Source organism: Ornithorhynchus anatinus, chromosome 11 (genome assembly GCF_004115215.2).
Source record: "Ornithorhynchus anatinus isolate Pmale09 chromosome 11, mOrnAna1.pri.v4, whole genome shotgun sequence".
Taxonomy (NCBI): domain Eukaryota; kingdom Metazoa; phylum Chordata; class Mammalia; order Monotremata; family Ornithorhynchidae; genus Ornithorhynchus; species Ornithorhynchus anatinus.
The window spans coordinates 14,533,384-14,556,439 of record NC_041738.1 but is presented as its reverse complement, the minus strand read 5'-3'; the positions used below and the strand labels follow the sequence as shown (position 1 = coordinate 14,556,439).

The window sequence follows — 23,056 nt, the reverse complement described above, 5'->3', positions numbered from 1 at the left end:
TAATAATAATAATAATAATGATGGTGCTATTTGTTAAGCACTTACTATGTGCAAAGCACTGTTCTAAGCGCTGGGGACAATACAAGGCGATCAGGGTGTCCCACGTGGGGCTCACAGTTTTTAAACCCTATTTTACAGATGAGGGAACTGAGGGACAGAGAAGTTAAGTGACTTGCCCAAAGTCACACAGCTGGCAAGTGGTGGAGCCGGGATTCGAACCCATGACCTCTGACTCCCAAACCCGAGCTCTTTCCACTGAACCACGCTGCCTCTCTATGTGACAGAGCTGGCATAACAACTCAGGTCCTCTGATCCCAGACCTAGGCTCTTTACACTAGACCCACTACTTCTGAGGGAGAATGTGATGACTACCTCAGCAAGGAATGACTAAGCTGGTCAGCAGCATCAGTTATGCAGTATTGACTTTCAAAATCAAATCTTGGTTGAACTTCAGATTAACCATATCCTAGTGCTCCACCTTAACTTATCCCATGTTGCCCCCAAAATAATCAAAACTGACATCAAATTGTTCAGTGGAAGTGGCTTCTGAATCCACCAAACCTTCAGTTGCAGCGAAGGCAGCGTCAGAGGGGGGTACACAGCCAAGAGAACGAACTTCCCATGTCCGTTGACTTTTCCCCCTGTTCCCCTCCCCTTTGACAAATTTAAATCCAAACCTGTCCCAGGTTAAGCTGATGCTATCACCAGGAACCCAGGTAAACCGGCCATTCTAACTCTGCTGGAAAAATACCAAAGAGACAACCGGAAGTCATGGAAGTTCATGGAAGTCCTCTCAATGGTCCAGTGGAAAGAGCTCTGCTATGGGAACCCAGAGCCTGGGTCCCTGTCCTGGATTGCCCAAGAGCATGTTAACATTCGAGTACGGGTCATAATGCACCCCTGACATCCTCCTTTCGAAATGCATTCCTACCCTAGTGGAACTATGATTGGAAGGGACAAGTGGGAGACAAGGGCTGCACAAGTCATTAGCCCGATGATTTATTTCTCTGCATAGATTCTCAGTCATGAAACCACTGAACTGTGGCTCGTCATCATCCTTACTGATGACAGATGACTCCTTCTTCATCTTACCTCATGCCTGCAGACTGAGGTCTCAGGCCAAGCTATTTACCACTTCTTATGGAGTGCTTTCCTCCTGGGTGCCTCTAGACCACTTCTTATGGTGTGCTTTCCTCCTGGATGCCTTTAGCTCCAGGACCATTCCATATGGGGCAAAGCAAGTCCAGATGAATGATTCTTTCCTCCTTGCATATCATCCTGGCCAATCCAGCAATCTTGAGTTCGAAGGCAGAAGTGGTTGGAATGGGTATTCGCTGTCAAAATCTGTCAGGATACTGAGAAGCTGACAACCTCAGTTAGGCATCTTCATCCTCATGAGTCCCTCCTGCTTTCCTGCTGACTGCTGCAGGTGCTCCCTTCCTGCTCTCCTCAAACCAACATTCCTTCTTCCAGGAAGGTGCTTTGATCTTGAACATCATGGGGACCTTCACTCCATGTGATCTAGACACATGTCTGACTCGGGGTTGCACACAAGGAAGGGAGAGAGTGATCTGTTCGGGACCACAATCACCTGACAAAACCAGAGTTGACTAAGATGAGAAGGTGGCTGAAGTAAGAAGACTTTTCTCAGGAGGACTGAAGCTCAGAATTGGGCAGTGGGAAACGAGGGACTGATTGGCTGCTGCTGAGTTTAACTTACGAAAATTGTCATTTCCACAGGCCTGAGTTCACTTCCTTGTCAGAACCTTAATTGCTAAACTATGCATTGTTTTTCAATTGGCCCCAGTGATGACAAGGAAGATATTCTGTATGCTGGATCATCATGCTCTGCTCCTCCAACCTCCACCAGTCAGGGTATATAAGGGGCACTGGCACTAACAGACATTCAAACACGGGAATCTCCTCCTCCTCTGAGACAACACCAGTCCCCAAACCAACCGACACCATGGTCAACTCCTGCTGTGGATCCGTCTGCTCCAACCTGAGCTGTGGAAGGGGCTGCTGCCAAGAGACCTGCTGTGAGCCCAGCTGCTGCAGTAGTCCTTGCTGCCCCCCGACCTGCTGCCAGACCACTTGCTGCAGAACAACCTGCTGCCGCCCCACCTGCTGCAGGCCCACTTGCTGCCAGTCGGTCTGCTGCCGGCCTTCTTGCTGCCGCCCAGCCTGCTGTGTGTCCAGCTGCTGCAGACCCTGCTGCCCCCGACCTTGCTGCGTGTCCACCTGCTGTAGACCCTGCTGTCCCCAACCATGCTGTGTGTCCAGCTGCTGCAGACCCTGCTGCCCCCAACCTTGCTGCGTGTCCAGCTGCTGCAGGCCCTGCTGCCCCCGGCCCTGCTGCCCCCGGCCCTGCTGCCCCCGGCCCTGCTGTTTGACTAGCTGCTGCCAGCCTTGCTGCCGCCCAGCTTGCTGCCAAACCACTTGCTGCAGAACCACCTGCTGCCGCCCAACCTGCTGTGTGCCCACCTGCTGTCAGCCTTGCTGCCCCCCAGCTTGCTGTCAAACCACTTGCTGCAGAACCACCTGCTGCCGCCCTACTTGCTGTACATCATCTTGCTGCTGAACAACCACCCCTCCTGCCAGCTGCCTGCAACCAATGACTATCCATTTTGATGCCTGGGTTCCTTAGAAGAGTGTGTTGCCTGCCCACATAGAGCCAAGTCACCTCATAACAACTGGGACCCCTAATCCTCACCACTATGGAACAAGGCCCAGCCTCCCAGTCAACAACCATCCCTCTCAGCCAGCATGGACGTTGGCTTCCAAACAGCCACCAGCCAAAAGACCAAAGGATATCTCAGTCATCTTGTCCTCTCACTTGGCATGTTGTCAATATGTCCATCTGAGGAGGGACAAAGGAGTTTTTCTTTGGAAATCTAGCTTTGGAAACCACTTACTCTGGCTACAGTCCAGATTTTATAGGTGCTGAATCCTTTGAGTCTGAAATCTTCTCTTCCCATCCTGATGCTCACCCATGTTTTGTCCTACTTCTCTATAATAAACTTTCCCTTTACAGCACAAAATAATCCTGAAATTGTGAATCTTTATTTCTTGAGAGTTCGTCTTTGATTACTGTCTTACCCGCAGAGTAAACCTCTGCTGAAAAATACGTTCTAAAGACAACTGGTTCCTAAAGTCCATTGACTTTACTGCCTAATCTCCAGCATATCCAGCTCCTTTAGGCCCTACTGTCCCCCACCACGTTACATATCTTCCTGCTGCAGGTCTTTCTTTTGCAGAACTGCAATTGTTAATCTACTTAGTGCTTTCCAATTGGTCTTAACTATGACAAGGAAGAGCCTTTTGTTTCTGGACAAAAGGGCTAACTGAACCACATTTGCGAATTTTGCTGCAGCAAAACCACTATATTTGATGTCCTTTTATGAACCTGAAACTAATTAATGTCCAGTCAAGATCTCTAAACCCTGATGTATGAAGATGCAGATTGCATGAGAGACTCATAGCATTGAGGGAAACCTTACTGTGAGATTGAGGGGATAAGCGAGAGGGTATCTTCTCAGAGTGCCTCCAGCACTTCTGGGGTACATCGTGAATTGCTATAGCAATGAAAAGAGTGAATTTGGGGGAATGGAGTCACACAAGTCCCCAGAAGCGATCCCTTGCCTCAAAAGGAAACATTTCTTATAAGTTCTTTACCATACTGCGGTTCTCTGGGGATCTGCACTCTTTTTCAAGTGGTTTCAGGCGTTACTTTGGCAAGCAAAAGAGATGGAAAATCACCCGAACTGACCCAATTCCATCCCAATTTCACCAAATTTGACATATCAGCCAGTGCATCTCTTCCTGTAGACTGGGAACTCCTTGTGGGCAGGGATCATATCTACTAACTCTATTGTATTGTACTTTTCCAAATGTTTAGAACATTGCTCAGCACACAGTAAGTGCTCTTTAAGTACCATTGATTGAAACAGTTACTGTATTCAAGGGAGCCAATCTGTTATAAACCCACCAATTGCAACTGCATCACAGCCTCCTAGAGCTGCAAATGATCTCCAGAGCCTATCCTCTCTGGGTGGTTCTGCAACTGGACAGGAGAAGGACAGATGGGTTGTGTCTTTTGCTCGGGGAGATCTCCTTGGATAGATGCTGTAATTCTGTTGGGGCTAAAATCAAATTTATTCCTACTTTACCAAGATCCTGGGAATGTGTCTACTAACTCTTTTATATAGTATTCTCCCAAGTATTTAATACAGTGCTTTGCACACAGCTCAATCAATATGATTGATTGATCCTAATTGTTAAGTCTTCCAACCTCTTCTGACACCAAGTTAGGAATATTTATAATAGCAAAACTAATTGTGGTATTTGTTAAGGGCTTACTGTGTGCCATGCACTGAACTAATAGCTAGGATAAATATAAAACAAGCAAGTGAGACACAGTCTCTGTCCCACATGGGACTCAAGGTCTAATGGGGAGGGAGAAGAGATATGTCATCTCCATTTTATAGATGAGGAAATTGAGACACAGAGAAGTAATTTTCCCAAGGTCATGCAACTGGTAAGTGGCAGAGCTGGGATTAGGACTCTGGCCATTGATTCTCAGCCTTCTTTGCAGAATCCTCCTCTGCCTCCAATCCCCTAACTGTGGTTGTCCCTCAAGGTTCTGTTCTGGGTGCCCTTCTATTCTCCATCTACACCCACTCCCTCGAGAACTCATTCACTCCCATGGCTTCAACTAACACCACTATGCAGTTGATACTGAAATCTCTCTCTCCAGCCCTGATCTCTTTCTCTCCAGTTTCACATCACCTCCTGCTTTCAAGGCATTTCTACTTGGATGTTCTCCTGTCACCCCAAACTTAACATGTCCAAAACAGAACTCCCATCTTCCCACCCAAATCTTGTCCTCCCCTTGACTTTCCTATCACTGTACAAGACACCACCATCCTTTCTGTCTCACAAGCCCATAAGCTTGGCATTATCCTTGACTCCTCTCTCTCATTCAACCTACATTGTCAATCCATCACTAAATCCTGTCACTCCCACCTTCACATCATAGCTAAAATCTGCCCTTTCCTCTGCATCTAAAATGCTAACACGTTAATACAGTCACTCATCCTATCCTGCCTAGATGACTGTATCAGCCTTCTTGCTGACTTCCCAGCCTCCTGTCTTTCCCCACTTCGTCCATACTTCACTCTGTTGCTGGATCATTTTTCTACAGAATCTTCCAGGACATGTCACCTCGCTCCTCAAAAAACTCCAGTGATTGCCCAACTATCTCTGCATCAAACAAAAACTCCTCGCCATTGGCTTTAAAGCACTCTACCACCTTGCCCTCTCCTTTCTCACCTCACTTCTCTCCTTCTACAACTCAGCCCGCACACTTCACTCTTCTAGTGCTAACCTTCTCATTGTGCCTCTATCTCGCCTGTCTCTCCACTGATCCCTAGCCCACATTCTGCTTCTGGCCTGGAATGCCCTCTCTGCTAAAATGTGACAGATAATTACTCTCCCCCCTTCAAAGCCTTTAAAAGCACATCTCCTCCAAGACGTCTTCCCAAACTAAGCCCCACCTTTCCTCATCTCCCTCCCTTTTGCCACCCAAACTTGCTCCTTTTATTTTTCCCCTCTCCCTGCCCCACAGAGCTTATGTAAATATCTGTTATTTTATTTATTTGTATTGATGCTTGTCTCCAGCCTTCCAGACTGTAATCTCATTGTGGGCAGGGAATATGACGGTTTACTGTTGTGTTATACTCTCCCAAGCGCTTAGTACAGTGCTCTGCACACAGTAATCACTCAATAAATACGATTGAATGAATGAATGAATGCACTGACTTCAAGCACATTCTCTTTCCACTGGGTCTCACCGCTTCCCTGTTGAGCCAGGATAACAGAACTTTTGAATCTTTGTCATGGGCAAGCCCACCTCTTTGCCTGCCAGACTTGTGGCATCATTCTTTAGGTTGTTTTGGCTTCAACAGCACAGGCCTAGGAGTCAGAAGGATCTGGGTTCTAATCCAGACTCAGCCACTTGTCTGATGTGTGACCTTGGACAAGACACTTAATATCTCTCTGCCTCAGTTACCTCATCTGTAAAATGAGGATAAAGACTGTGAACTCCTTGTGGAACATGGACTGTGTCCAAACTGATTAGTTTGTATCCACCTTGGCGTTTATCACAGTGTCTGGCACATAGTCAGTGCTTAGCAAATACAAAAAAAGCTGCCATTTCTACCGGACTCAACAAAACGAAATCCTTCCAAACTGCTCTATTTCCAGGGTCATGGGGTGAAGGAATGATCCTGTACAACTTAAAGGCTCATTTTAATGGGACTAAGACAGACACTGTTTAAAAACACTCTTCCACAACTCAAACCTGAACCTGAACAAAATTAAGTTCATCCTTCCAGGTTTGCCCAGCAGGGAATTGAGTTTTCCCTTCCATGAACTGGCTTCAACTTACTGATGACCCAATCAATCAATCAATCAATCAATCAAGGTTGTATGTTGATTACTCACTGTGTGAAGAACACTGTACTGAGAACTTGGGAGAGTACAATACAACACTTTTCCTGTCCACAGTGAGCTTAATGGTTCCTTTACCCAGTAAAAATGGTGCCCTACATTACTCAGAGTGTGTCAACAGAGCTCTAGAGTCACACGTTCATGTGACAGACCCACAGCCCAGGAAAAAGGAAGGAAAGAGGCTGACTGATGGGAGGTGATGTTTCTCAGGGGAGAGGAAGCAAGAGAATGAGGTTTGGGAATCCAAATACTGATTGGATGACTCTCAGTATCCTTGAGAAGCAGCGTGGCTCACTGGAAAGAGCACGGGCTTTGGAGTCAGAGGTCATGGGTTCGAACCCCGGCTCTGCCACTTGCCAGCTGTGTGACTGTGGGCAAGTCACTTAACTTCTCGGTGCCTCAGTTCCCTCATCTGTAAAATGGGGATTAAGACTGTGAGCCCCACATGGGACAACCTGATTCCCCTATGTCTACCCCAGCGCTTAGAACAGTGCTCGGCACATAGTAAGCGCTTAACAAATACCAACATTATTGGGAAACACAGTGGTCCTTCTGAGGAAGCTCCGGACATTTCGTGGAGGAAATCTTAATTGCCCCTTAATTAATTATTGTAAATTAGCATACAAACAATTACAAGGATGTGATCCCACTTCCCCCACCACCACAGCAGCACCCAAGGAGGTATATAAGAGTGGCAGTGGGGCAAGGAGGCAGCCAAACATCAGGAACATCTCCTTCCATCTGAACAACCATCACAACCCCTGCCACCATGGCCTGCAACTGCTGCTCCACGAGCTTCTGTGGCTTCCCAAGATTCTCCCTGTGCTGCCAGCCTTGTGTCCGCCCAGCTTGCTGTGTGTCTACCTGCTGCAGGCCCTGTTGTCCCCCACCGTGCTGCGGGTCCAGCTGCTGCCAGCCTTGTTGCCGTCCAGCTTGCTGCCTGCCTAGCTGCTGCAGGCCTTGCTGCCCGCCAACCTGCTGTGTGCCCAGCTGCTGCCAGCCTTGCTGCCGCCCAACCTGCTGCCAAACCACATGCTGCCGCACGACTTGCTGCCGCCCAACTTGCTGCGTGTCCCCTTGCTGCCAGCCTTGCTGCCACCCAACTTGCAGCCCATCGTGTTGCTGCTGAACATCCTGCCTGCCAACCAGCTGCTTCCAATGCATGATTTCCTTGATGGTTCCTGAAACCTAGGGGAGCAGTCCAGGAGCTCCCTCCTGATGCCTGCTGTGCTACCAGTGACCCAAGGAGAATTTGCAGTTCCAGAACTGGAATGGGCTCCACTCTAAGCTCTGCGTTCCCTTATTCACAGCTTTCCACATGAGGGTCTCAGCCACCACTTCATCTCACCTGGCATCTCTTTAGGAAAAATGATAAAAGAGGAGAGTTTTATCTGCTCCTGCTTCTCCTTGAGGAAGTACCCGCCAGGTTTCCAGTGAACTGAATCCTCTTAGCCTGCAATGACTTCTTTCCTTTCTATTACACCCTCTCGTCTGTGTTTCATTACCTTGCAGCTCACTAATAAAATTTCCCATCTTTGGGATAAAAAGTTTATGGCATCTCCAGGAATTTTTTCTTGTGGTCTGCTCTGAAACCATTATATTTTTAACTTCTGTGATCAGCTCCCACCTTTCCATTAATAGAAACATGTTATTGGCCCTTTTTCCACCACAGTCTTATGATCCCTTCTAGACGGTAAGCTCCTTATAAGCAGGAAACGTGTCTACCACTTGTCTGCTGTGTGACCTTTGGTAAGTCGCTTAACCTCTCTGGGCCTCAGTTACCTCATCTGTAAAATGGAGATTAAAACAGTGAACTCCATGTGCAACAGGGACTGTTTAGTACAGTGTAAGCACTTCACAAATACCATTTTTATCACCAGTATTATCATTATCATTATTACCACCCTGTTATAGGGTACTTTCCCAAGTGCACAGTGCAGTGTTCTGCACATAGGAAATTCTCAATAAATAGGATTGATTGATTGAAAGAATAGGAAACACCGCTGCCTTCCCTCCTCACCACCAAGTGCCTCATTTTCCAACATGCCCTTTGTGCACAAGGATTGAAACTGTAGCTAAGCACCTTTGGTGTCCCCAGTATACACAGCCAGCCATTCCTTCTCCCCAGGAACCTTCACCCGTTCTCCTCCATGTCACTGAAGAAACTCCTTCCCATCCTGCCTTCCACCAAGCCAGTGGAAAAGAGAACACCCTCAGCATGAAACCTCCACAAAACTCTGGGAGGACTAGCAGCTGTCATGGTCACTGCAGCTGCTTTAGATGTGCCTTGGACTCTGAGCCATGAGGATCCTGAAAGTCTTCTCTTCTAATCCCAGCACCCTACAGATTTTTGCTTATATTTTGACTGCTTTTGTCCTGGCCTTATATGCTATTTTACTGTTTCATCAGCCCTTTGTGTCAGTTACCATTTCCCTCTCCCCTCTTTATATTGTTAGATTGGGAGTCTCTTAAAGGCCAGGGACAATGGCTCATTCCTGACTCTGCATAGCTTCCCAAAAAGTAGTTCACAGGAAGTGCTTAATAAATTATTAGTGCTATTATGACTGCAACTATTATTGGTGATATAGAAGGGGATTTTGACCATAACTATGATGTATTGCATTTTCCTAAGCACTTAGTACAGTATTCTGCACATAGTAAGTGCTCAATAAATAGATGCCATTGATTATGGCTGATGTAGAAGTCTCCTTAAATGGCAGTTCAAGTAAACCTTTTTCCTAGCCAGTAGCTAAACCACCCACTCTCCTGCAACCATTCCTAGACCTGTAGCCAAGCTTACACTGAAAGCTTCTATGAGTGGGGATCATGTGTACCAACTCCTTTGCAATGTAATAATAATAATAATGATGGCATTTGTCAAGCTTTTACTATGTGCAAAGCACTGTTCTAAGCACTGGAGAGGATTCAAGATGATCAGCTTGTCTTACGTGGGGCTCACAGTCTTCATTCCCATTTGACGACAAGGTAACTGCGGCAGAGAGAAGTTAAGTGACTTGCCCAAAGTCACACATCTGACAAGCAGCTGAGCCAGGATTTGAACCCATGCCTCTGACACCCAAGCCCGTGCTCTTTCCACTGAGCCAAGCTGCTTCTCTCCCAAATGCTCAGTATAGTGCTCTGCACATAGTAAGGGCTCAATAAATACTATTAATTGACTGATTGAAATCCCAAGGCACACCAACCCTATCAGCAAGAATTTCCTACATAAAAAACCTCTAGTCCATCCATATTGATGCCTGGTTCTTTGAATCACATAAAGCCATCTGAGAGTAGGAGTGTGTTGTCTGTTTGTAAAGAGCCAAGGCGCCTGACCCACAGTCCTCACTGTCATGGAAAAAGGCCCAGCCTCCCAGTCAATGGCCACCTACCTTATCCAGTGTGGCCACTGGCTTCCAAACCATCATCAGCCAAAATACTAAAAGACATCCCATTCACCCTGTCCTCTCACCTGGCATGTTGTCAAAGTCTCCATTTGAGGGCTGATAAAGGGGTTTTCCCTGGTGATCCATCTGGCTTTGGAAATCTCTGGCTTCAGTCCAGGTTCTGTGGGTGCCGAATCCTCGGAGTCTGAAACCCTCCCTTCCTGTCCTGATGCTCACCCTTGTTTTGACTCTATTTCTCATTGGTAAACTTTCCCCTACCGTCAAAATAATTTTGAAACTGTGAATTTTTATATCTTGAGTGTTTGGCCCCATGTCCTAGCAACATGGTAAACCAGGTGCTGAAAAGTATGTTCTAAAGTAACCTGATCCCTAAACTCTTCAACTTCTACTGTTTATGGTCAGTTGGGCAGGACAGTTAACCCAGCCCATGCCAGGAGGCTCAAAGTCAGGGATTATTGTGACACCATTCCATAGGCAAAACTCATGAAACAGGAATCAGTCACTTAGCTGCTAGTATTACTTGGGATATAGCCAATGGCAGAGAGAATTGAGAAAGGAAGGAGAGGACTGGCTATGGGATTAATTTAGGCTGATTACTCTCCACTTTGGGGTCTAGAACAGGACTGAAGACTGAGGCTCCCTCTTCTGAGATGGCTGGGCATCTTCCAGGAAGAGCTGTGAAAAGCAGGGAGAAATGAAACTGGGTTATCTGAATCCTCCTTCTTCAACATAGGGGTCCCCAGTTGTAGTTCCAGTTGAGGGAAAGTCATAAATTGGTAAGAAAAGACTTATGTTCACGGCTTTCATTTAAGAATTTCTGCTGAAAGAGCCTATGGATTTTGGTCATGCAGAAAACAAAGAGGATTTACAGACCCAATTACATATTTTACTGCAAAGAAATGACCTCGCATGGTGTCCTTTTGTTGGTCTGAAATTAATTATAAACCAGTTAAGATCTGCAAATCACTGTGAGGAATCAGAATGTGTGAGAGACTTTCAGAAGATACATTACCATAAATCAGACTGGGGTAACGAAAGAAAGACAGAATCTTCTCCGAACCCTCACCATTGAGCCCATTGGAATTGGGAATGCTTAACTATCCTGAAGATCTTTGGAGCCCAAGCTGCAAAACAAGGATTAATGGAAGCAATGAAAAGGATGAATTTTTAAGGACAAAGTTGTGCAATTGCTTGGAAATTATTCCTTGACTCAAGGCAAACATTCTCTCTCCTTCTTCCCCCTGAGGGCATTAGGACCTTGCAGATCTCCAGGAATCTAAACTCTTTTTTGAGTAGTTTCATCAGCAAGAAGAAGAGATGGAAAGTCCCCCAAACTGCCATACTTCAGTCCCAATTTCTTTGAAGATGTTATCAGCAGGTACACGTGTTCCGCACCATCAAAGCCTGCCTTGAAGCAAAGCAATCCAGGAACAATGGGACAAGCAACCAAATCCTAACTGAATCACAGCCTCTGAGAGCAGAAAATGACCTCCAGAAACTATGTGCTCCAGAGGTATTCCCCAGGTGGCTCTCTCTTGCTTCCTGGGCGATCACTTGAGATGGAAGTTATAATTTCAATGGGGATAGAAAAGAATTACTTCTCTGCTTGCCCAGGACCATGATCATTCAGATCTCTACTTTTCCTGATATTGAATGAAGAATGTTGCCAATGTGCCCGGATCACCAATCATTTGAATCTCTCTCACGAGCATCAACCCTGTCAAGGTCCCTAGATTGATCAACCCATGTCTGTTGGACTGGTAACATCATTCTTTGAGGATTTTTGGCTTGAAGCTGTCATTTCTCTCAGCTTCAATTAAACTAACTCTTCCTTAACTGCTCAATTTCCAGGGCCCTGGAAGCAGGAGTGATCCTGGACAGTAACAAAGTTCATTTTGGAACCACTGAGGCAGGCATCTTGGCTAGAACATTCTTCCCCAGGGACAAGGCTGTGCAGCACAGATCATATCCATGCTGTTGTTGCACAGTTCACTAGATCAGATTCATCCCCCCAAGATTGCATGGAAGAAACTATGAACTTCTCCTCCACAACAGCCTTCCACCCCAAAAAACAGATCTTTACCTTATCTCAAAGGCTCAATAAAGTTACCTTCCCATAACAAAAACTGGGCCCCTAAATTCCTCATGGGGTGTTATCCGATCCACAAAATCAGAAGGTCATGTGACAGACCCATTGCCCAAGGACTGAGATGAAAGAACCTGGCTGACTAGAAGTGATGTTTCTCAGGGTAGAAGAAGCCTGAGAATGAGAGTTGAGAAACCCAGACCTCACTGGATGACTCTCAAGGGCCCTTTGAAAACACAGTAAGTCCCATTAGGGAGGTTCAGGACATTTCTTGGGAGGAAAACAAAATTCCCCCTCAATTAATTATTGGAAATTAGCATACAAGCAGTCACAAGGATATGATTCTACTTCTCCCCTCAGCAGTCTCCAGGGAAGCAGATAAGACAAGCTGTGGGACACAGAGGCAGCCAAACATCAGGAACTTCTTCTAGTACAAGAACAATCATCACAACCCCTGCCCCCATGGCCTGCAACTTCTTGCTGCTCCACAGGCTTATGTAACTTCCCAAGATTCTTCCTGCGTGTCTACCTCCTGCAGGCCCTGTTGTCCCCCACCGTGCTGTCGGTCCACCTGCTGCCAGCCTTGCAGCCATGCTGCCAGAGCCCGTGCTGCTGGACAACTTGCTACCACCCCACGTGCTGCGTGTCCCCTTGTTGCCGCCCTACTTATGGTCCATTGTCTTGCTGCTGAGCATCCTGCCCCACAACAAGCTGCTTCCAATTCATGATGCCCTCATGGGTTCCCAGCAATGTGGGCAGCAGTCCAGGAGCTCCTTGCTACTGACCTACCTGTCAACAGAGATCCATGGGGAATCCGTGGTTTTAGAGTTAGAATGGATTTTGGCCTAAATTCTTGTTCCTCTCATTCATGAGATCTCCCTCATGAGATCTTTCACCACCTCCTCATGTCAACTCATGCTGAAGTGAGGGAAAAGGATGATGAAGCAGAGCTGTATCTGCTCCTTTGTCTTCTTGTTAAGAAATCCTCTGCTCATATCCCAGCAAACGAAATCTTCTGAGGCTGCAATGACTTCATTTTTTTCCATATTTCCTTCTTACTTCCTTGTACTTCACTGACTGGATGTGGCCTTACAGTGTTTCCCATCCCTGGGTTGAAAAAAAATTGTTGGCAACTCTGTTTCCTGTTACCTGAGTCTTTAATGTCAGGTTCTGGCCAACCACTTCTATACGACATGAACTCTTGACTCGTTTCCAGACTACATGAACTCTTTACTGAAAAGAAAGCTATAATGATTTACTCTGTGTACAGATAACTTATAAGATAGGATAATAATAACTGTGGTATTTGTTAAGCACTTACTCTGTGCCAAGCAGTATACTAAGCACTGGGGTAGATACAAGATAATGAGAACCAGTCTAAGTAGGAGGGAGAACAAGTATTGAACTCCCATTTTGAGGATGAGAGAACTGAAGCACAGAGATGCTAAGTGACTCACTCTAGGTGACACAGCAGGTATGTGGTGGAGCTGGAATAACAATGCAGGTCCTCCGAATCCCAGGGCGGGGTGCTTCCACTAGGCCACACCGCTTCTGAGGCAGAGTGTGATGTCTATCTTGGCAAGGAATGACTGACCATAGCCTGGTACTATCAGCTCTGTGACTTTGGGGAAGTCACTTAACTTCTCTGTGTCTCAGTTACCTCATCTGTAAAATGGGGATTAAGATTTTGAGCCCCATGCGGGACAGGGACTGTGCCCAATCCAATTTGCTTGTGTCCACCCCAGTATTTAGTACCGTGCGTGGAACATAGTAAACACTTAACAAATGCCACAATTATTATCATTATTATCTACCTGAGAAGCAGCATGGCATAGTGGCAAGAGCATGGGCTTGGGAGTCAGAGGACATGGATTCTAATCCCAGTTCTGCCACTTGTCTGCTCTGTGACCTTGGGCAAGTCGCTTAACTTCTCTGCGCTTCAGTTATCTCATCTGTAAAATGAGGATTAAGACTGTGAGCCCCACGTGGGACAACCTGATTATCTTGTATCTCCCCCAGCGCTTAGAACAGTGCTTGACACATAGTAAGCGCTTAACAAATACTGTAATTACTGTTATTATTACAGGAATGCAGAGACCTGGGTCCTAGTCCTGGATTGCCCAAGCGCATGCTAACATGCACATACAGTTCATAATGTACCCCTGCTGGTCTCCTTTTTAAATTAATTCAATTCATTCAATCATATTTATTGAGTGCCTACCATTTGCAGATTCATTCCTACCTCAGCGGGACTATGACGGGCAGGGACAAATGTGAGAGAAGGGCTGCACAAGTCACCAGCCCAATCATCCATTCCTCTGCATAGAATTTCAGCCATGAGATCAGTGAACTGTGGCTCATTATCCTTTCTGATGACAGATGACTCCTTCTTCATCGTACCTCATGTCCCTAGACTAAGGTCTCAGGCCACGTTTTCTGCCACTTCTTATGAAATGCTTTCCTCCTGGATGCCTTTAGTTCCAGAGTCAAGCACTCATCCTATCCCAACTGGATTACTGCATCAGCCTCCTTTCTGACCTCCCAGTCTCCTGCCTCTCTCAACTTCAGTCCATACTTCACTCCGCTGCATGGATTATCTTTCTACTTAAGTGTTCAGGAATGATACCCCCGTCCTTAAAAATCTCCAGTGGTTGCCTATTCACCTCCATATCAAACAAAACCTCCTCTCTATTGGCTTTAAAGCTTTCCATCACCTTGCCCCCTCCTACCTTAGCTCTCTTCTTTTCTTCTACAGCCCAGCCTGTACACTCCGCTCCTCTGGTGCTAACCTCACTGTTCCTCGATCTTGCCTGTCTTGCCGCTGGCCCCTGGGCCACAAACTACCTCTGGCCTGGAACGCCTTCCCTCCTCAAATCCACCAATTACCCTTCCCCCCTTCAAAGCCCTACTGAAGATGCACCTCCTCCAAGAGGCCTTTCCAGACTAAGTCCCACTTTTCCTCAGCTCCCCCGCCCTTCTGCATCACCATGACTTCCTCACTTTGCTCTTCCCCACGGTCTCCACCTCACAGCACTTATGTATATATGTATATATCTATAATTCTATTTATTTATATTGATGCCTGTTTACTTGTATTGATGTCTGTCTCCCCCCCCCAAGACTGTGAGCCCGTTGTGAGCAGGGATTGTCTCTCTTTATTGCTGTACAGTAATTTCCAAGAGCTTAGGCAATAAGCACTCAATAAATACGATTGAATGAATAAATTAATGTAGGGCAAAACTTCACTCTTTGCTCTCTTCACATCATCCTAGCCAATCCAGCAATCTTGAATTAGAGGTTAGATGAGAGTGGAACGGACAACTGTCAAATTCTCTACCAGGATTATGACAAGCTGACATTGTTCATTCAGATACATCCACCCTCCAGATTCCCTAGTGATTCCTTGCTGACTGCCTGGAAGTGACCTCTTCCTGCTGTCCCCCAACCAACATTCCTTCCTCCAGGAAGGTGCTTTGATCTTAAACATCATGAGGAACTTCAATCCACATGACCCAGCACGTGTCTGACTCAGGGGGTTACACACTGGAAAGGGAGAGAGTGATCTGTTTGGGACTACCAGTCACCTGACAAAATAGAATTGACTGAGATGGAAAGGATGAATTGAGAAGACATTCTTCAGGAGGGACAGAATCCCAGAATTGTGCCTAGGGAAGCAAGGGACTGATTGGATGCTGTTGAATTCGACAGATGAAAATTGTCCTTTCCAGAGGGCTGAGTTCACTTCCTTTTCAGAACCTTAATTGCTAAACTACTCATTATTTTCCAATTGGTCCCAAAGATAGCAAGGAAGGTACCCTGCATACTGGATCATCAGTCACTGCTCTTCCAGCTGCCACCAGTCAGGATATATAAGGGGCACAGGCATAGGAGCCATTCAAACACGGGAATCTCCTCCTCGAAACAACACCAGACCCTGTACCAACTGACACCATGGTCAACTCCTGCTGTGGATCCGTCTGCTCCGACCTGAGCTGCGGAAGGGGCTGCTGCCATGAGACCTGCTGTCAGCCCAGCTGCTGCTGCAGCCCTTGCTGCCCCCCGACCTGCTGCCAGACCACTTGCTGCAGAACCACCTGCTGCCGCCCAACGTGCTGTGTGACCAGCTGTTGTCGCCCGACCTGCTGCAGGCCCACTTGCTGCCAGTCGGTCTGCTGCCAGCCTACTTGCTGCCGCCCGGTCTGCAGCGTGGCCAGCTGCTGCAGGCCCTGCTGCCCCCAACCTTGCTGTGTGTCTACCTGCTGCAGGCCCTGTTGTCCCCGACCTTGCTGTGTGTCCAGCTGCTGCAGGCCCTGCTGTTCCCCACCTTGCTGCGTGCCCACCTGCTGCCAGCCTTGCTGCCGCCCAACATGCTGCCAAACCACTTGCTGCCGGACGACCTGCTGCCGCCCAACCTGCTGTGTGCCCACCTGCTGCCAGCCTTGCTGCCGCCCAGCTTGCTGCCAAACCACTTGCTGCAGAACCACCTGCTGCCGCCCTACTTGTGGGGCATCATCTTGCTGCTAAACCGCTTTCCCACCTGCCAGCTGCTTGCAGCAGTTGACTATCCACACAGAATATTAGTTTCCTTGGACCACTTCAAGCAGTTTGGGAAAAGAACTGAGTTATCTGTCTTCAACAAGCCGAACCACCTGACAACCATGGGGGCCCACAGCCTTCACCACTATAGAACAAGCCCTGGACTCTCACACAATGGCCACCCTCCCCAGTCAATGTGGGCAATGCTTCCAAGCAGTGCTGAAGCTCTTCACCAGCAGCCCAAAAGATATTTCAGCCACGTTGTCCTCTCCCCTGGAACAGGGAAAATATGTCACTCTGGGGAGGAAAAAGGGAGCGTTCCTCCACAATCATTCTTCTTGAGAAATCCCTTCCTCAGTATATAGCCCATGTTCTGGAGACTCTAATATGGCAAGTCTGAAACGTTACCTTCTGGGCCAGCTCTTCACCTTTGTTGTCATCCCACTCCTCTTTAATAAAATTTCCCTTCCCAGCACAAAAAATATCCTCACATCATGTGTCTTTATTTCTTGAGCGTTTTGTCTTCTATTCCTGGCGAGGGCCCATGAAAAACGTGGCACCTTTTTTATGATGGTATTTGTTAAACACTTACCCTGCGCCAGGCACTGTTTTATGCACTGTGGTAGATACGAGGTAATCAGGCTAGATACAGTTCCTGTGCCTCCTGGGGCTCACAGTCTTAAATCCCATTTTAAAGATGAACCAAATAAGGTACAGAGAAGTTTAGTGACTTGTCCAAGGTCACACAGCAGACAGGCGCCAGAGCCAGGACTAGAACCCAAGTCCTTCTGAAGCACAGGCCCATGGTCTATTGAGTAGGCCATGCTGTTTTACTAAGCTCATCAATCTCAATTTAGCTCCTTAAAATGATCAATCTCAATTTTGCATTTTTAGGTATTAGGATTAGTAATATCAGCAGTAGCACTAGCAGTTATAATATTTATTAAGTCCTTACTGCTTGCAGAACATTGTACTAAGTGCTGAGAAAGAATATTCAAGTGAGAATTTAGACATGTACCCTCTCCCTCAAGGGATTAACAATCTATGAATATAGGCGGCGTAGGAGGGGAAGACTGGAGATGGATATAGTGGGAGAAGTGCAAAATAAAAATGACATGAAGGACAAGGACTAATACACGAAATGAAAACAAAAGTAGGAAGGGAGTTGTAGCTAAATGAGCAGCTGAATTTCTCCTCGTGATTCAGCGTCCATAGCAATGGTTGCTCAACACTAACTTTCCCGAGATTCTGTGAGGCCTCTGCAGGTGCACTACTGTGGAAAGCAGGACAAGATGGGGGTTTCCTGGATGGTGCAGAAGGGAGCCGGTGTCACCCTGGCTGGAAGGGAGGAAAGGCAGGGCACTCAGCCATGGTGAGTGCAGGGAGTTGAGATTGTAATTATCAGATGTTTCTCCTCAAAGATAGAGAGGGGAGCTGGTGCTAGCCTTCAGTATTGGCCAAGAGTGCTCAGGCAGGCAAGTCTGCAAATTTGAGATGTTTTATTCAGCTCCGGAGGTGAGGAAGGGCTGAGAAGGCAGAGCAACAACTTTTATACCCAGTCCGGCGGGCAGGGAGCAGAGTTCCTCAGCCACAATGGGAGGGCTGAGGGCATACAGTGTGCACACATGTCTCAGTGAAATAGAAGAGATTGGACAGAGTAGCTCACCCTGCCCACGATAGGTGGTTTAAACCACATGGAAGATAAATCTCCATTTCTGGGTCCAGATGGCCAGGTCCAAAGAATGAGCTCCGGCAGCAGAATTGGTTGGGTGTTCCCCTGGAAGGACTGTGATCGGCAGGAAGAAATGGTACTGGGGCACCTGAAAATAAAGAAAATTTCTTCATTGCAGGGGTCCTTGGGAGAAAATTATCTGTGATATGGAAAGGCATTTATTCATGGCTTCCATTTAACAACAGTGGCTGAAAGAATTCCCTTTTCAGGATCGCACCTGGAGAGTTTCCAGTACTCTACCAGTCTCGGCTATGGGAGGGAGAGTCAAGCATTTTTACCAAGAACATTCTATGGATACACTTCCAGAACGATTGCAGATGGAGGCGGGGTGTTCTGGGAGAGATGTTTCTATGGAGTCGCTACGGATTGAAGACGACACGACAACATAAGACAAGACAAGGTGAAAGAACCTACTGTTTTGGCTCATTTCTATGCTGAAAACAAAGGAACTCTGCAAATCCTATGTATGTATTTTAGCAGTTTTAATACAGAGTGGGGAGATTAGAAATTAATATGTGAAATATAATCTGGGAAGGTTTATACTGCATTCCCATTTAAATTGTAAAATTATCTAGAGTACACGGAGTCTGCTCTCTTAATACTGCTATATTTCTGTTACAGTGCTTAATTAGATTCTTGAAAATGTTGAGCACCTGAGTACTAAATGGAAGGTAGTTTCCAATAGGAAATAATGTAAAATGCATGAATACATTTCCAGTATTGGAGATAATAATGATTAATAATAATGATTAGGGTATTTGTTAAGCATTTCCTATGTGCCAAGCACTGGGGTAATAATAATGTTGGTATTTGTTGAGCGCTTACTATGTGCAGAGCACTGTTCTAAGCGCTGGGGTAAACATAGGGGAATCAGGTTGTCCCACGTGGGGCTCACAGTCTTAATCCCCATTTTACAGATGAGGGAACTGAGGCACAGAGAAGTTAAGTGACTTGCCCACAGTCACACAGCTGACAAGTGGCAGAGCTGGGATTCGAACTCATGAGCCCTGACTCCAAAGCCCATGCTCTTTCCACTGCACCACGCTGCTTCTACAGATACAAGGTAGTAGGGGTAGGGGTAGATACAAGGTAATCCGGTTGTCCCACTTGGGGCTCACAGTCTTAATCCCCATTTAACAGATGAGGTAACTGAGGCACAGAGAAGTTAAGTGCCTTGCCCAAGGTCACATAGAGACAAGTGGTGGAGCTGGGATTAGAACCCACATCCTCTGACTCCCAAGGCCGGGCCCTTTCCAATAAGCCGTGCTACTTCTCTATATGCTTCTATATCTATCTATATCAGCATACTGAAACATAGTAATATGATCGAATAGCAGGAAAATATATACCAACAATGAGGAATTTTGAGTTAGATGCTTTTAAGTGCATCTGCAAACATAGTACTTAATTTTCTAAGTCTATCTTTCAGATCCTCTTCAGCAAAAAGTCCTTCTGCTAACATACCAAAAGATGTGCCATTTTCTATTGTTAAATTACAGTGAGCTATAATCACTCTTTTCATGTCAAAGTTATTCAGAAGGAGGAGAAGGAGATACTTTAAGCAAATTAAACTTTGTCTTGTAAATTCAAAGAGCCTGTAAGTAATGCTAACTTTCTAATGCAATTGGTTAGCTCTCAAGAGTGCTTAAGGACAAACAATTCAACTGTGATGGTTGTATTTATTCAACAGATTAAAGTGTTGAAAGGTGAGTCATAATCCCAAACAAGAATGCAGTTAGATTTAGAGACCAAACGAGGACTAATTGTATGCTAGGATTAAGATAATCGGGGGAGACCTGGAAAATTTGACCGCTGATATATTTATGAGAGAGAGACAGATAAACAGGAATAATCCTGGAAAGGTCAATTAACAAATGTTGTGCTGCAGCTGATCTCTTTCCTGGTATATTTTTGGTAATTAGTGTCCCTGGTAGAGATTTTCTTCAGGCTTTCAAGATCCTCTAGCTCCTAGTACAATTCCTAGACTGTGAACCCGTTGTTGGGTAGAGATCGCCTCTGTTGCCAAATTGCACTTTCCAAGCGCTTAGTACAGTGCTCTGCATCCAGTAAGCGCTCAATAAATACGATTGAATGAATGAATAGTACACATTCTTTAGCATTGACTCATTTACTAGTAGGATCAAGAAGATGGAAATTAATGGGATAGATTGAAGCACTTTGGATTTTTAACTGTGTTCAAGTAGTTGAGGAGGAGAAAAGTACATGAAATAATGACTCACAGTTAGGATTTTCTTTCCTGGGGAGGGATATTTTATCATGCCAAGGCATAAGAAAACAAGTGAGAAAGTGAAAAGAAAGCATGCTTAAAAGATTCGCGACACTGGAAGTCAGACTGTGGGCTGAGAAAGTGATGACCCAAGAGGGTGGATCACCAGGGAACACTCCATTGTCCCCGCTCAGAGTGACACATTGCTCCTCTACCAGGTGAGAAGATGAGAAGCCTGAGGTGCTGATGCTTTATACTGTGTCTACCCCAGCGCTTAGAACAGTGCTCGGCACATAGTAAGCGCTTAACAAATACCAACATTATTATTATGTGATGCTTCAGTCCTGTTTGGAAGCTGGTATCCACTCTGGATGGGCCTTGCTTCAAAGTGGTGAGAATTGGGGGGGTCCCAAGTTGTTGTCAGGTGGCTCGGATTGTTGCGGACAGGCTGTGCAATCCTCCTTGGTGGTTTCAAGTGGTCCAAGGAATCTAAGCATTTCGTAAGCACCTTGTGGGAGAGAAGGTTGTTCAGCAGCAAGATGATGTACAGCAAGTAAGGCGTTAGGAGGTGGTCCTGAGACATGTGGTTTGGCAGCAAACTGGGCAGCATGTGGGCACACAGCAGGTTGGGCGGTACCAAGTCGACTGCCAGCAGCCTGACTGGTAGAAAGTGGGCCTGTATCAAGTCAGATGGCAACAGCTGGTCGTACAGCACATTGGGTGACAACAGGTTGGGGGGCAATAGGTCTGCTGCAGCAGCTGGGCTCCCAGCAGGTCTCTTGGCAGCAGCCTCTTCCACTGCTCAGGTCAGAGCAGACGGATCCACAAGAGAAGTTGACCATGGTGTCGGTTGATTCAGGGTCTGGTGTTTTCTCAGCGGAGGAGGAGATTCCTGAGTTTAAATGTCTCCCTGTGCCTATGTCCCTTATATGTCTTGATGGAGAAGAACCTAAAGGGGCAGAGACTGATGATCCCACATGCAGGATACCTTCCTTGACATTGCTGAAGTCAATTGGAAAGCAATACATAGATTACACAGGAATACATAGATTAGGAATTAAGGGCCTAACAAGGAAGTGAATTCAGGCTCGTGGAAAGGATAATCCTCTTCCCTGTGGAGCTTGATGGCAGCCAATCAGCCATTTGTTTCCCAAGGCACAAAAATTTTGAACTTCCCCATCTCCTGAGGAACATCTCATCATTCCAGTCATCTTCCCTTTTTTGGTCCCCATATAGGGCAGTGTTCATCATCAAACACCTTCCTGTAGGAAGGAATGCATGTTGGGGGAGAGCAGGAAGGGAACACTGCCGAGTGGTCAGTGGGTAGTCACCAGGGAATCATGGGAAAGGAGGTGGCTGAGTAGGCGACAGCAGATTGTCAGGAACCTGACAGAGAACTCAGCTGTTCATGTTCATCTCACCCACCTCTTCTGTACTGATTTGCCACTATGTGTGAAAGGTTGGCCATGCTTTAAGGGAAGTAGAGTGGCTCAGTGAAAAGAGCAGGGGCTTGGGAGCCAGAGGTCATGGGTTCAAATCCCGGCTCAGCCACTTAGCTGTGTGACTGTGGGCAAGTCACTTAACTTCTCTGTGCCTCAGTTACCTCATCTGTAAAATGGGGATGAAGACTGTGAGCCTCACGTGGCACAACCTGATTAGCCTGTATCTGCCCCAGCGCTTAGAACAGTGGTCTGCACATAGTAAACGCTTAACAAATACCAACATTATTATTATGATGATGAAAAGTATGGAGCAAAAAGGCCACTGAGTTGGACATGCTTGATCCAATATGGAGTGTTCTTGGAACTAGAGGCATACTCAGGGAAAGCACTCCACAAGAACTAGTAGAAATCCCACTCTTCTACTGACTCCACAGGCTTGGGCCATGAGTTATGATGATGATGTTGGCAATGAAATTACCCGTCAGCAGGAATTACGACGAGTCACAGTGAAGAGACAACAAGATTCTGAATCCGTGCGGAGGACTTGATTATTGGGAGAGTGCTTTCTACTGTGTCTGTCATTTGACCTAGTGGAAAGAGAATGAGCCTGGGAATCAGAAGACCTGGGTTCTAATCCCGATCTGCCAGTTGCCTGATGTGTGTCCTTAGATAAGTCACTTAACTCCTGTGAGACACAGTTTCTTCTTCTGTAGAATGGTGATTTAATACCTGTTCTCCATCCCATTTAGATTATGAGACCCAACGGGACAGGGATTTTGTTCAGTTTGGATTAACTTCTATCTACTCTATCTACTCAGTGCTTGAAACATAGTAATGCTTAAATAAATTCCCTAATTTGCTAACCTGTTTCGCTAATCCTTGCCGAGGTGACATCGCATACTGCCTTATAAATGTCCTATATATCAATTAATCAATCAATCAATAATACTACTGAGCATTTACTGTGGCCGAAAATTATTGTAATTATCACGTTCCTGCTGGGACATGGATTTCCTGGAGCAAATACATAGCAGGGTTATGGCTCATGCAACATACATGTCCAGCCTTTAGTTCAATCAGTGAACTGAAAACACTTATTAAGGGCTCACGGTTTGCAGA

General features: G+C 46.3%; 2 protein-coding genes across 4 annotated transcripts; both read left to right on the top strand.

The window, feature by feature from the left end:
* The first annotated feature begins 1,966 nt into the window (after positions 1–1,966).
* LOC100085270 (keratin-associated protein 4-4-like) lies at positions 1,967–2,581 on the top strand. 2 transcript variants are annotated; one of them, XM_029076132.1, is made up of 3 exons: positions 1,967–2,319; positions 2,398–2,478; positions 2,536–2,581. In XM_029076132.1, exons 1-3 carry the CDS (start codon positions 1,967–1,969, stop codon positions 2,579–2,581), a joined length of 480 nt encoding a protein of 159 aa, XP_028931965.1. The 2 variants fall into 2 exon arrangements, with proteins under 2 accessions (XP_028931965.1, XP_028931964.1); XM_029076131.1 differs by having other exon boundaries at positions 1,967–2,581.
* A 13,370-nt stretch (positions 2,582–15,951) lies between these two features.
* Positions 15,952–16,524, top strand: LOC100091895 (keratin-associated protein 4-4-like). Of its 2 annotated transcripts, XM_029076134.1 has the most exons (2): positions 15,952–16,421; positions 16,479–16,524. In XM_029076134.1, exons 1-2 carry the CDS (start codon positions 15,952–15,954, stop codon positions 16,522–16,524), a joined length of 516 nt encoding a protein of 171 aa, XP_028931967.1. The 2 variants fall into 2 exon arrangements, with proteins under 2 accessions (XP_028931967.1, XP_028931966.1); XM_029076133.1 differs by having other exon boundaries at positions 15,952–16,524.
* The last annotated feature ends 6,532 nt before the right edge of the window (positions 16,525–23,056 follow it).